Source organism: Zea mays, chromosome 9, assembly GCF_902167145.1.
Source record: "Zea mays cultivar B73 chromosome 9, Zm-B73-REFERENCE-NAM-5.0, whole genome shotgun sequence".
Lineage (NCBI taxonomy): Eukaryota > Viridiplantae > Streptophyta > Magnoliopsida > Poales > Poaceae > Zea > Zea mays.
Genome location: NC_050104.1, coordinates 135,269,930 through 135,282,292, shown reverse-complemented (window position 1 = coordinate 135,282,292; position 12,363 = coordinate 135,269,930). Strand labels below are relative to the sequence as shown.

The window sequence follows — 12,363 nt, the reverse complement described above, 5'->3', positions numbered from 1 at the left end:
TTTGTACTCATGTCAAGTAGAGTTCTATTCTTCCTCTCCACTACACCATTTTGTTGTGGTGTGTAGGGAGAAGAGAACTCATGCTTGAGGCCCTCCTCCTCAAGAAAGCCTTCAATTTGCGAGTTCTTGAACTCCGTCCCGTTGTCGCTTCTAATCTTTTTTATCCTTAAGCCGAACTCATTTTGAGCCCGTCTCAAGAATCCCTTTAAGGTCTCTTGGGTTTGTGATTTATCCTGCAAAAAGAACACCCAAGTGAAGCGAGAATAATCATCCACAATAACTAGACAGTACTTACTCCCGCCGATGCTTATGTAAGCGATCGGGCCGAATAAGTCCATGTGGAGTAGCTCAAGCGGCCTGTCGGTCGTCATGATGTTCTTGTGTGGATGATGAATACCAACTTGCTTTCCTGCTTGACATGCGCTACAAACCCTGTCTTTTTCAAAATGAACATTGGTTAGTCCCAAAATGTGTTCTCCCTTTAGAAGCTTATGAAGATTCTTTATCCCAACATGGGCTAGTCGGCGGTGCTAGAGCCAACCCATGTTAGTCTTAGCAATTAAGCAAGTGTCGAGTTCAGCTCTGTTAAAATCAACTAAGTATAGCTGACCCTCTAACACTCCCTTAAATGCTACTGAATCATCACTTCTTCTAAAGACAGTAACACCTAAATCTGTAAAAAGACAGTTGTAGCCCATTTTACATAATTGAGAAACAGAAAGCAAATTGTAATCTAAAGAATCTACAAGAAAACATTGGAAATAGAATAGTCAAGTGATATAGCAATTTTACCAAGTCCTTTGACCAAACCTTGATTTCCATCCCCGAATGTGATAGCTCTTTGGGGATCATTGTTTTTCTCGTAGGAGGAGAACATCCTTTTCTCCCCAGTCATGTGGTTTGTGCACCCGCTATCGATGATCCAACTTGAGCCCCCGGATGCATAAACCTACAAAACAAGTTTAGGCCTTGTTCTTAGGTACCCAAACTGTCTTGGGTCCTTTGCCATTAGAAACAAGCACCTTGGGTACCCAAACACAAGTCTTTGACCCCTTGTGTTTTCCCCCAACATATTTGGCAACTACTTTGCCTGTTTTGTTAGTGAGCACATATGAAGCATCAAAAGTCTTAAATGAAATATTAGATTCATTTGATGCAATAGGAGTTTTCTTCTTAGGCAATTTAGCATGTGTTGATTGCCTAGAACTAGATGCCTCACTCTTATACATGAAAGCACGATGAGAGCCAGAGTGAGACTTCCTAGAGTGAATTCTCCTAATTTTGTGCTCAGGATAACCGGCAGGGTATAAAATGTAACCCTCGTTATCCTGAGCCATGGGAGCTTTGTCCTTAACAAAGTTAGACAATCTTTTAGGGGTGTTAAGCTTGACACTGTCTCCCTGTTGGAAGCCAATGCCATCCTTAATGCCAGGGCGTCTCCCACTATAGAGCATGCTTCTAGCAAATTTACAAATTTCATTTTCTAAGTCATGCTCATTAATTTTGGCACTAAGTTGAGCTATGTGATCATTTTGTTGTTTAATTAAAGCTAGGTGATCATGAATAGCATCAACATTAATATCTCTACATCTAGTGCAAATATTAACATGCTCAAAGGTAGATGTAGAGGGTTTGCAAGTATTTAATTCAACAATCTTAGCATGTAAAATAGCATTCTCATCTCTAAGATTGGAAATAGAAACATTGCAAACATTTAAGTCTTTAGCCTTAGCAATTAATTTTTCATTCTCAATTTTAAGGCTAGAGAGAGATGCATTCAACTTGTCAATCTTAGCAATTAGTTTAGCATTATCATTTCTAAGGTTGACAAGAGAATCATCACTATCATTTAATTTCTCAACCTTAGCAATCAATTTATCATTTCAAATCTAAGGTTGGAAATAGTGTCATGACAAGTGCTTAGCTCGCTAGTTAATTTTTCACACTTTTCTATCTCCTGAGCATAAGCATTTTTAACTTTAACATGCTTTTTGTTTTCCTTAATAAGGAAGTCCTCTTGGGTATCCAAGAGTTCATCCTTGTCAAGAATAGCACTAATCAATTCATTCAATTTTTCTTTTTGTTGCATGTTTAAGTTGGCAAAAGGGTGAGCAAATCATCCTCATTATCACTAGAGCTAGCCTCATCACTAGATGTAGCATACTTAGTGGAAGCTCTAGATTTTACCTTCTTCTTTTTGTCGTCCTTTGCCATGAGGCACTTGTGGCCGACGTTGGGGAAAAGAAGGCCTTTGGTGACGGCGATGTTTGCGGCGTCCTCGTCGGAGGAGGAGTCGGTGGAGCTCTCGTCAGAGTCCCACTCCCGGCAAACATGGGAATCGCCGCCCTTCTTCTTGTAGTATCTATTCTTTTCTCTTCTCTTTCCCATCTTGTCGTCGCCCCTGTCACTATCACTTGATAATGGACATTTTGCAATAAAATGACCGGGCTTACCACACTTGTAGCAAACTTTCTTAGAGCGGGGCTTGTAGTCCTTCCCCCTCCTTTGCTTGAGGATTTGGCGAAAGCTCTTGATGATGAGCGTCATCTCCTCGTTGTCGAGCTTGGAGGCGTCGATGGGGAGCCTACTTGATGTAGACTCTTCCTTCTTCTCCTCCGTCGCTTTGAAGGCGACGGGTTGCACCTCGGGTGTGGTGGCGCCTCGCTTGATGATTTGTTTGGAGCCTTTGATCATTAGTTCAAAGCTCACAAACTTTCCTATTACTTCCTCAGGAGACATTAGTTTATATCTTGGATCACCACGAATTAATTGAACTTGAGTAGGGTTAAGAAAAACAAGTGATCTAAGAATAACCTTGACCATTTCATGGTCATCCCATTTGGTGCTCCCGAGGTTGCGCACTTGGTTCACCAAGGTTTTGAGCCGGTTGTACATGGCTTGTGGCTCCTCTCCTTGGTGAAGCATGAAGCGACCGAGCTCCCCCTCGATTGTCTCCCGCTTGGTGATCTTGGTCACCTCATCTCCCTCGTGCGCGGTCTTGAGCACGTCCTAAATCTCCTTTGCACTCTTCAGCCCTTGCACCTTATTATACTCCTCTCGACTTAGAGAGGCGAGGAGTATAGTAGTGGCTTGGGAGTTGAAGTGTTGGATTTGTTCGACCTCCTCCGAATCATAATCCTTGTCCCCCTTCTTTGGTACCTGCGCTCCATACTCAACAATATCCCATATGCTTTTGTGGAGTGAGGTTAGGTGATGCCTCATTTTATCACTCCACATAGAATAATCTTCACCTTCAAACATAGGTGGTTTGCCTAATGGGACGGAAAGTAATGGAGTGCGTTTTGAAATACGAGGATAGCGAAGGGGCATCTTACTATACTTCTTACGCTCATGGCGCTTAGAAGTGGCGGATGCCGATTCTGATCCGGAGGTGGAGGGTGACGAAGAGTCGGTCTCGTAGTAGACCACCTTCTTCATCTTCTTCTTCTTGTCACCCTTCCATTGGGACTTGATGGAGGAAGAGGATTCCTCCTTGTGCTTGTGGCCAGACTCCCTTGAGTGTGTTCTTCCCGAGCTTGCGGACTTGTCGCCGGTCCCGATCTCCCTCAGGGCGGATGCTCCCGACATCACTTCGAGCGGTTAGGCTCTAATGAAGTACTGGGCTCTGATACCAATTGAAAGTTGCCTAGAGGGGGGTGAATAGGTAAATCTGAAATTTATAAACTTTAAGCACAACTACAAGCCGGGGTTAGCGTTAGAAATATAATCGAGTCCAAAAGAGAGGGAAAACAAATCAACAAAGAAATAAAGCAGATGAACACGGTGATTTGTTTTACCGAGGTTCGGTTCTTGCAAACCTACTCCCCGTTGAGGTGGTCACAAAGACCGGGTCTCTTTCAACCCTTTCCCTCTCTCAAACGGTCATCTAAACCGAGTGAGCTTCTCTTCTCAACCAAACAGGACACTAAGTCCCCACAAGGACCACCACACAATTGGTGTCTCTTGATTTGATTACAATGATCTTGGGAACAAGAAATGGGGAAGAAGAAAAGCGATCCAAGCGTAAGAGCTCAAAAGAACACAAAAGTCTCTCTCTAGTCACTAATTTGTTTGGAGTGATTCCAGACTTGGGAGAGGATTTGATCTCTTTGTTTGTGTCTTGGAATGAAGTCTAGAGCTCTTGTATGAGGTTTGATGGCTGAAAACTTGGATGCATTGAAGTGTGGTGGTTGGGGGTATTTATAGCCCCAACCACCAAAAGAACTGTTGGTGAGGGCTTCTGTCGTATGGCGCACCGGACAGTTCGGTGCGCCAGCCACGTCACCAGGCCGTTGGGTTCCGACCGTTGGAGCTCTGACAAGTGGGGCCACCGGACAGTCCGGTGGTGCACCGGACAGTCACTGTTCACTGTTCGGTGCGCCTTCTAGCGCCTGCTCTGACTTCTGCGCTCGCAGGCGCGCACTGTAGCGTTTCACTGTTCCTCTGCAGACGACCGTTGGCGCTGTTTAGCCGTTACTCCGATGGCACACCGGACAGTCCGGTGCTACACCGGACAGTCCGGTGAATTATAGCGGAGTGGCTCCCAGAATTCCCGAAGGTAGCGAGTTGGAGAGAATCCACCCTGGTGCACCGGAAACTGTCCGATGGTGCACCGGACAGTCCGGTGCGCCAGACCAGGACAGCCTTCGGTTGCTTTGCTCCTTTCTTTTTGAACCCTTTCTTCTAACTTTGTATTGGTTTATTGTGAACCTTTGGCAGCTGTAAAACTTATATTCTAGAGCAAACTAGTTAGTCCAATTATTTGTATTGGACAATTCAACCACCAAAATTATTTAGGAAAAAGGTGTAAGCCTATTTCCCTTTCAAACATCCCCGCATGCGCCCACCGATATACCCTCACTACTCGTGGGGGCAGTCAACCCCGGTCGTAGAGGCCTCAGCGTCTGAGTCTCTACAGTGACCCGCATGTCTGAAATACTATGGTGTATGCCTACGCACGCGAGCGGGTGACGCAAGCCCATGACGAAAGACAGGGCCGGGCCACTCACGACCGCACCATGGGACTGACCCGCGAGACCCACCGCGCACTACTACGAAGGTGTCGGTGACGAACTAGCTACAAGGGGTCGTATGACGAACAAGCGAGACGATGCGACATACTAGGAGTATGATTACGCACGACCCTATGGAGAACCCACCGACAACCCGGAGGAACTGATCGCTCTATCTCTCTCTTGTAGGGACCATCCCTTGAAGTATAAAAGGGAGTCTCTCTCCCTCGTCCAGACACAATCACACCTGATGTAACACGCCTCAAAACAATACTACCATCACCACTACACTAGACTAGAGCAAAAGCCTGAACCAGTATAACTCTTGTGTCTCAGTTTCTCGTTTCGATCCACGTGATTCACCATTCAGAGTGAGTCCGCGCTTGCATCCCTCACCGAACAAAAATTTATTTTCCCCCCGGTTTCTAGAAAAACGACAAGCACCTACTCTCTCACCATCCCTGATCTCGCGGGCATAGAAAAAAATGAGAGAGAAAACTTCATCTCGTCTCACCCCACAACATATACAGGGTTAGATTGTTTTTGAATAACTATCTTATTTAAGTAAGATCTATCTAACATGATATATAGACCTCTATATTCTTCAATCTACAATAAAAACAGGCCTACTGTAGCCGTGAGTCACCAAAGCTCCACACCCATCACCCATATAAAAGTTATGCGCAATCTGATGTTATCAGCAAGATGTAAACTTCAAACTCAATATCACTAGCAACAGTACAACATCAGAAATTCAGGAATGTTGCGCCAGCTAAGGACAGAGCTAGAAAAAAAATTAGGAGAGACTAAACTAAACCAATGTAATAGAGATGACAATGGGTACCCGCTACCCGAAATCCGGTGGGTTTTTGCTCTATTAGGGTATGTGTTTGGATCAATTTCTCTACCCATGGGTTTGTTAATGGGTTCAAATGGAAACCTCACGGGTATGTGGTCATGGGTTTGTTCTTCCACTACCCATACCCGCAAACCTATGGGTTTTAAAAACCCGCCTTAAAATCAACATTCCTTATAAATATGTCTCATAATATTATTAATTGAATATGTTCTAATTGAAATAAACTTCATGTAAAAAAATTTGGCTAAAATTAGTTAGCACTTGTTCCTTTTATGCTAGCTTATTAATGTACTGATGTCATTTACATGATGAATTATTTTTTATGTTGATGTTCGTGGGTATGGGAAACCCGTTAGGTACCTGAAACCCACGTGGGTATGAGTTTGGGCAAAATTTTATACCCGTCATGGGTATGAGTTTTTTAGCGAGCGTATTTTTTCTTCGCGAGTATGAGTTTGAGCAAGTAATACCCAGCGAGTTTTTACCCATTGCCATCTCTACTTCTATATTGTATGTGTACACTAAAAATCATAGAGAAGACTTTAGTGAGACTACAGCCACTCGGCAACTATAGGAGAGCCCCGTCAGCTCCAGCCCCACGCCCCCACCACTTGCCTCCCTGGCTCCAGCTTCCAACGTGATACATGTCACCGTTCATGAATCCATCAAATCTTCACCAAAACTTACGATTTCAATTGAATTGATAAGAACTGATTATGCAGGGAACACACTGTTACAATGGAAGGGGGTGTAGTGGCGGGAACACTAGAGATCTAAGCTTCCATTCAAATGAATCTAACATCACCAGCTGCTTAAAGAGCAGGAAAGAAAACCTAATGTACAGAAGTAACTACTTCAACTCCCTCCCCAGCCTATACACGAAGTCTAGAAAAAAAAATCACTCACATGACAACAGGTAACCAACAAACTACTTTATCATTGCATGCCTCGTTTGCAAAACAGCGTGCAGGTGCCGCCATGGAGTATTTTCCCACCATGTTGAAGTCTCCTTATTTTTTACCTGTAAATATCGATCCTTAGGATCTTACCGAGCACGGGCAGTGGCCGGCTGTTTCGATGAGCGCCCGGACTTGTGCTTGCCCTTTTGGTTCACCACTGCAGCAGGATCAACCAATGGTCCAGACCAAGTAGGCACAGCGCCTTTCTCGTAAGTGAACACAGTGCTGAAGGAAGATGGGTCCGGAGGTTCGTATAGTGGATCCATATGATTTGAAGCATCCAAGGGGACACCAACCGCACCATCTTGATGTGGGGGAGGGAACTTTTCGCTCTTGCTCTTAGCATTTGCATGAGTAATAAACCTTCTTTTCTGTATTAAGGAAAAAAAAGGATTAGCACAAATCAGCGATACTGCAAAGTTTGCTTTATGGTAGTATGGGCTTCCTTTTGGACCATGGCTGATAAGACTCAGAGGACCTATCGTGAAGTCTACTTCGATGTAGGATGTAATTTACAAAATGTAGAGCTTATGTGAAAGACTGGAAGTGCTGAGAGCAGGTCTATCCTAAGCTTATCTTATTAACCTCTAAAAAGACCAGCTCACAGTAACAAACTGTACCATAAGTAACAAGTTCATTCAACATACATCAATATTTACTTGAAGTTCAGCATTTGCCTCTGGAGCTGGAACTGCCTTAGGTCGATCACGTGTTCTCGTCTTCTTGGCTCCATCACCATTAGCTCTACCACCAGCAGCTCTTAAACTGTTGAACATGGTAGACAAGTCAGGTACAATCATGGTAGTGTATAACAAGTGCTCAACTGAACTAACATGAGACCACGAATAAGGAGAAGGGAAGGCCTCAAAGGTAGCACTAGGATATTTGACTAGTTGCAGATATCGGGACATGCAATCAATGAAAACTCAGACAGAAAAAAGAGGCAGTAGTTGTCCTTTGACTCAATTATGAGGTCTACAAAACATATTCAACATCCAGGAGCATTTAGCTCAATTGTGCCACTTAAAGTTTGACCACAGTTAGTACTAAATTCAACTAAAATGGTTTTGTGAGAACAAATACATTTTTTTGCTTCTGTATTGCATAATGGAAGCATAAAACTAATACACCCTGTGGCCTTTTAGTCAGATTTTCTCGTTTTCCCTATGTAAAACTTATTCAAAGGACATATGTATTAACATTGAAATGCCAGAAGGTACTGGGTCAATTTAACTAGTTCACTTTTTAGTATTCATGTTTAACAGGAGCTGAAAGGAGGACGAAATGCTATTTACATATACTAAATCATGACAGTGTTGTTGTTCAACTTCTGTTTCAAGGTTAATGCTCATGGTGACTAGTGAGTACCTGGAAAAGATCCAATGCCTAATAGGCTAATAACGTGTTTGTTCTTTTCAGATAGTAGACAAAGCTAGCGTTCATGGAACCTTCTAATAATGTGGACTCAAATCTTTTTTTGCCAATAGTAAAGCACCCGCTAAGCATGGGACTCTACATTATCATACTAAGGAATTATTTATAGAGAAACATCTTATATCAACAATTTAAAATATCAGAAATGTAAAAGTTGCATATTTTTTAGGTTAGTGAGGCAAATGTAGATGAAACAATTGTGGTTTCAGACCACAAGAAAAACAGAAGATAAAACTGGAAGTGTTCATAAAACCTAACTGGTCTTGTTCATTTGTGATTTTTTTTTCTTTTGTGTAAGGATTGTAATGTTATCCCACAAAACACAATTATAGGCAGCAGTTGCTATGCTCATAGCATGATTTGTTACTGTACACCCAAAGCAGATATGTTTATACCACTGTTGATCATCCTAACTAATGAAATAAGTGGTGAGGTGACAAACCGTCTGGCTTCTTCGTCTCTTCGTTTCACATCTATCTCTTTGCTTGGAGGATATTTTGGAAGACTTGACGGTTCGCATGCAAAAGGTTCGGTTGTAAAGAACTGCATGCATAGAAAGTTCACATAAGGCATTAATGCACAAAACCAAAAAAAAACTACAAAAACAAAATGTGTGACAAGGATGGGAATCTGGGTACTATAATGCTATAATATCAGGCGCTAGAAAACCCTACAGTTTCTGCTAGCCTAGATTCACTGTATGATTCTTTAGTCCCAAACTCCCAATGGAATCGTGAGAGATAGAGAATCATGATCTAAATTTTCTCACATTGCACAAAAATAAATTGAGTTGTTCTTTGGATATGTGATACAATGTCAGCATGTTATCAGTGGCTAGGATGCCTGTAAGTTCAGGTATTGAGCCTAAATTTGACCCTTGGATATGTCATTATGTGCCAACAAACGAAACATTCTCAGTAAATTGTTAGATATTGAGTATTGTGCTCATGAAAATTAGTGATGACTTAACACAAATAAAGAATTTCAAATGTCTTGTGCCATCAAATGGAGATAGGATAATGAGAAATGGTAACCAACTTACATCACTTCTTAATGCAGAAGACGCTGTTAAGCGATCTGCTGGATCAATTGCAAGTAGTGTCTCGATCAACTGCAGTGCTGATTGTGGAAAATCCTTAAACGTCTCTCTTATTCGCTTTCTGTACGGCTGCTGAGGCTTAAATATTGTAGCATGAGGTAGCTTCGACTTTTTCCAATATTCTTCTGTTGGGGAGCCACACAACTTAAAAATTTTATGTAGCTGTTCCACCTAAAAGGAGTAGACATAACTAGATCAGTGAAATATGGAAGATAAATGCAGTTGCTATTCATCGGGTTGGATAGTATGCACAACAGAAATGCACAAACGGTGCAACAGGTCAATTGAATCAGATGCAGAAGACTGAATGCAAAATGAATCACAGCATGGAAATTTTCAAAAAGAAAATGGAGACAAAGCATGGAAATGAATGCTGAAACATGTGGCAACTTAATCAGAATTTCAAGGAAGGCAATTTTTTTGTTATACAACAGAAACTACAGAGATGTTTCATAAAGAAAGACACAAAATAACAAAAAAGGAATCTTCCTCTTATGGTTTCTTCTCAGTCCTCTACTCCTCACAAGTCACGGTACTATGATGAACAAGAATATTTTCGGTTTTCACCTCCTCCTGCCTGGTATAGTGGTATTGAGCATGGGGTGACGAATGGGAAGCAAGCCTGTTTTCTAACCAGCTCACTGCAGCCCCATCAGGCCATCACCGTTCACCGACCATAGTCACCATACCAGAATCAGCAAACTAAAAAATCAAAATGGAATATTTTCTCGAAATCTATAACAGAACTACGCTGAATCCTGAACTGAGGCTGAGGCAAGCTATGTTTCACTGGAATTCAGCCAGATATGAAGCATAACTAATTGAGATATTGTGCAGTTAAGAACGTTATGCTAACCTCTGTTCGTCCTGGCATAATTGGCCTCCCAGCGAGCAACTCGGCCAGGATACACCCTGCACTCCACAGGTCCACACCCACCCCGTAATCCGTTGCGCCGAGAAGCAGTTCGGGTGGGCGGTACCATAGGGTCACCACCCGGCTCGTCATCGGCTGTTTACGGTCTGGGTCGAAGAACGACGCGAGACCAAAATCTGCAATCTTCAGCATGCCATTGTTGTCCAGGAGCAGATTCGAGCCCTTGATGTCGCGGTGCAGCACCCCCCGGTCGTGGCAGTGCTCCAGACCCGACAGCAGCTGATGCATATAGCACTTAACCTGCATTCCATTCGCACGCTGTGAGCGCATGAAGCTGATGGCACCCAGCGGATGCAGTGCGGGAACGGTGGTTGGGGATCTCAGGGACCTGTGGTTCGGTGAACTTAATTTCGGGACTGGCGGCGAGGCCAGCGAGGTCGTGCTCCATGTACTCGAAGACGAGGTAGAGGCTGCAGGACATGCGGGAGGTGACAAGGCCGTCGAGTTTGACGACGTTAGGGTGGTCGAGGCGTCGGAGGATGAGGATCTCGCGGGCCATGAAGCGGACGCTCTCGGGCTCGAGGTTGTCGAAGCGCACCTTCTTGAGCGCCACGATCTTGCCGCTCACCGTGTCGCGCGCCTTGTACACGTTGCTGTACGTGCCCTGGCCGATCTGCCAGGCGGCGCAGCCCAGAGAGATGCAAACAAAGCTTTTGTCAGCTCCCAATGGCGGCACCACGAACCGCGAGAGGGAGAAAGGGACAATGGAAGGGCGCGCGGACGTACCTTGTCAATCTTCTCGAAGGAGTCGGCGCGGCGCGGGGTCCATCCGTCAATGGCCTCGCCGGCGACGGCGGAGAGCCAGGCGGGCCAGCCGGCGGCGACCTGCTCCCCGCGCGCCCTGTTGGCGAAGCTAGGGGCGGGGGCATTGCGCGACGAGCGGGAGCGCCTCTCCCGCCAAGCCGGCTTCTCAGCTGGCGCCGCCGGCTGCTCGGCCTTCCCGGCGGCCTCCTGCGTCGCCGCGGGAGCCGGCGGCTCGGGCAGCTGCGGTGGGTGGTCGGGGCTGGACGCGGGGGGGCGGCCGTGCACGCAGCCCATGGGATGTTGCTGGTCACCGGCGGCGGCTCATGGGGCTGGGGGTGGGGATGGGGACTGGCCGACTGGGGAAGGGAAGTGGAGTGGAGCGGGCGCGAGGGAGTGTGGACCGGAGAGGGGACCGACGAGAGTACGAGACCCAGAGGAGAGGTGGTTGTGCCCGTTTTCCGGACTCCGGAGGGTTTGACTCTCTCAGCTCAGCTGCAAGCCTGCAAGCTGCTGAAAGCTGATGGTCTCTCTCGTTCTGTCTCGGTGTCCGTCCAGATCATAGCTAGCTTGCCCGACTGGGCATGATGTGGATGTGCTCATGCGGCCATGCCAGGCCATGTGAGGGGGTGTTTGGTTTCTAGGGACTAATGTTTAGTCCCTCCATTTTATTCCATTTTAGTCCCTAAATTACTAAATATAGAAACTAAAACTCTATTTTAGTTTCCATATTTAACAATTTATGAATTAAAATGGAATAAAGTAGAGGGACTAAAGTTTAGTCCCTATAAACCAAACACCCCCTGAGACTCTCAGGCTAAACACGGGGCAGACTATTTTCCGAAGGAAAAAATTAACTAATTTCTCTTGATCTTATTTTAGTGCTAGTTTGTTAATTCTATTTTTTCAAATAGTTCTTATTTTTCCAAAAAAACTAATTTCTCTTAAAAAGGAAAACCCATTGAAAAAATGATGTTGTTAAACTAATCCTTACTAGTTAGGTTTTTCGTGCATCGTACGATTTCTATATACTCTCTTTGTTCCAAAATATAATTGGTTTTAGATTAAAAATGCATATGTCATTTGGACCCAAACCCCTATGTATGCCATCCGGACCACCGGCCAAGGGAGGTCTCGTGTAGCTACGTGTCCGGGCCATTACGAATGAAACTCGGACCTCCACAAGTGTCATCTGGACCCCCAACCAGGAGAGGTCCACGGTTGCCACGTCTGTGTATGCTCCCAGTTCCCTACTCTCCCCTTAGGCAGTGATACTGTGTTGCCACGAGGCCTGTGGCGCATCGTGAAAGCCGCCAGGCATAGCC

General features: G+C 44.8%; 1 protein-coding gene across 1 annotated transcript; it reads right to left on the bottom strand.

Moving 5' to 3' along the window:
* Positions 1-6,545: 6,545 nt before the first annotated feature.
* On the bottom strand, positions 6,546-11,467 carry LOC100382566 (putative protein kinase superfamily protein). Its single transcript, NM_001175298.1, has 7 exons — positions 11,024-11,467; positions 10,626-10,910; positions 10,220-10,537; positions 9,307-9,534; positions 8,707-8,807; positions 7,478-7,595; positions 6,546-7,201 (listed from the first exon to the last, which is right to left on the bottom strand). Exons 1-7 carry the CDS (start codon positions 11,333-11,335, stop codon positions 6,917-6,919), a joined length of 1,647 nt encoding a protein of 548 aa, NP_001168769.1. The 5' UTR covers positions 11,336-11,467; the 3' UTR covers positions 6,546-6,916.
* Positions 11,468-12,363: the final 896 nt, after the last annotated feature.

What these genes read in the sequence shown, in the direction of transcription:
- LOC100382566 (NM_001175298.1), bottom strand. Translation starts at nt 11,335, where the DNA reads ATGGGCTGCGTGCACGGCCGCCCCCCCGCGTCCAGCCCCGACCACCCA. An exon ending in TTATGCCAGGACGAACAGAG is followed by an intron (nt 9,535 to 10,219) that starts GTTAGCATAACG and finishes TACTCCTTTTAG; the next exon opens with GTGGAACAGCTACATAAAAT. An exon ending in AGAGACGAAGAAGCCAGACG is followed by an intron (nt 7,596 to 8,706) that starts GTTTGTCACCTC and finishes CATGTTCAACAG; the next exon opens with TTTAAGAGCTGCTGGTGGTA.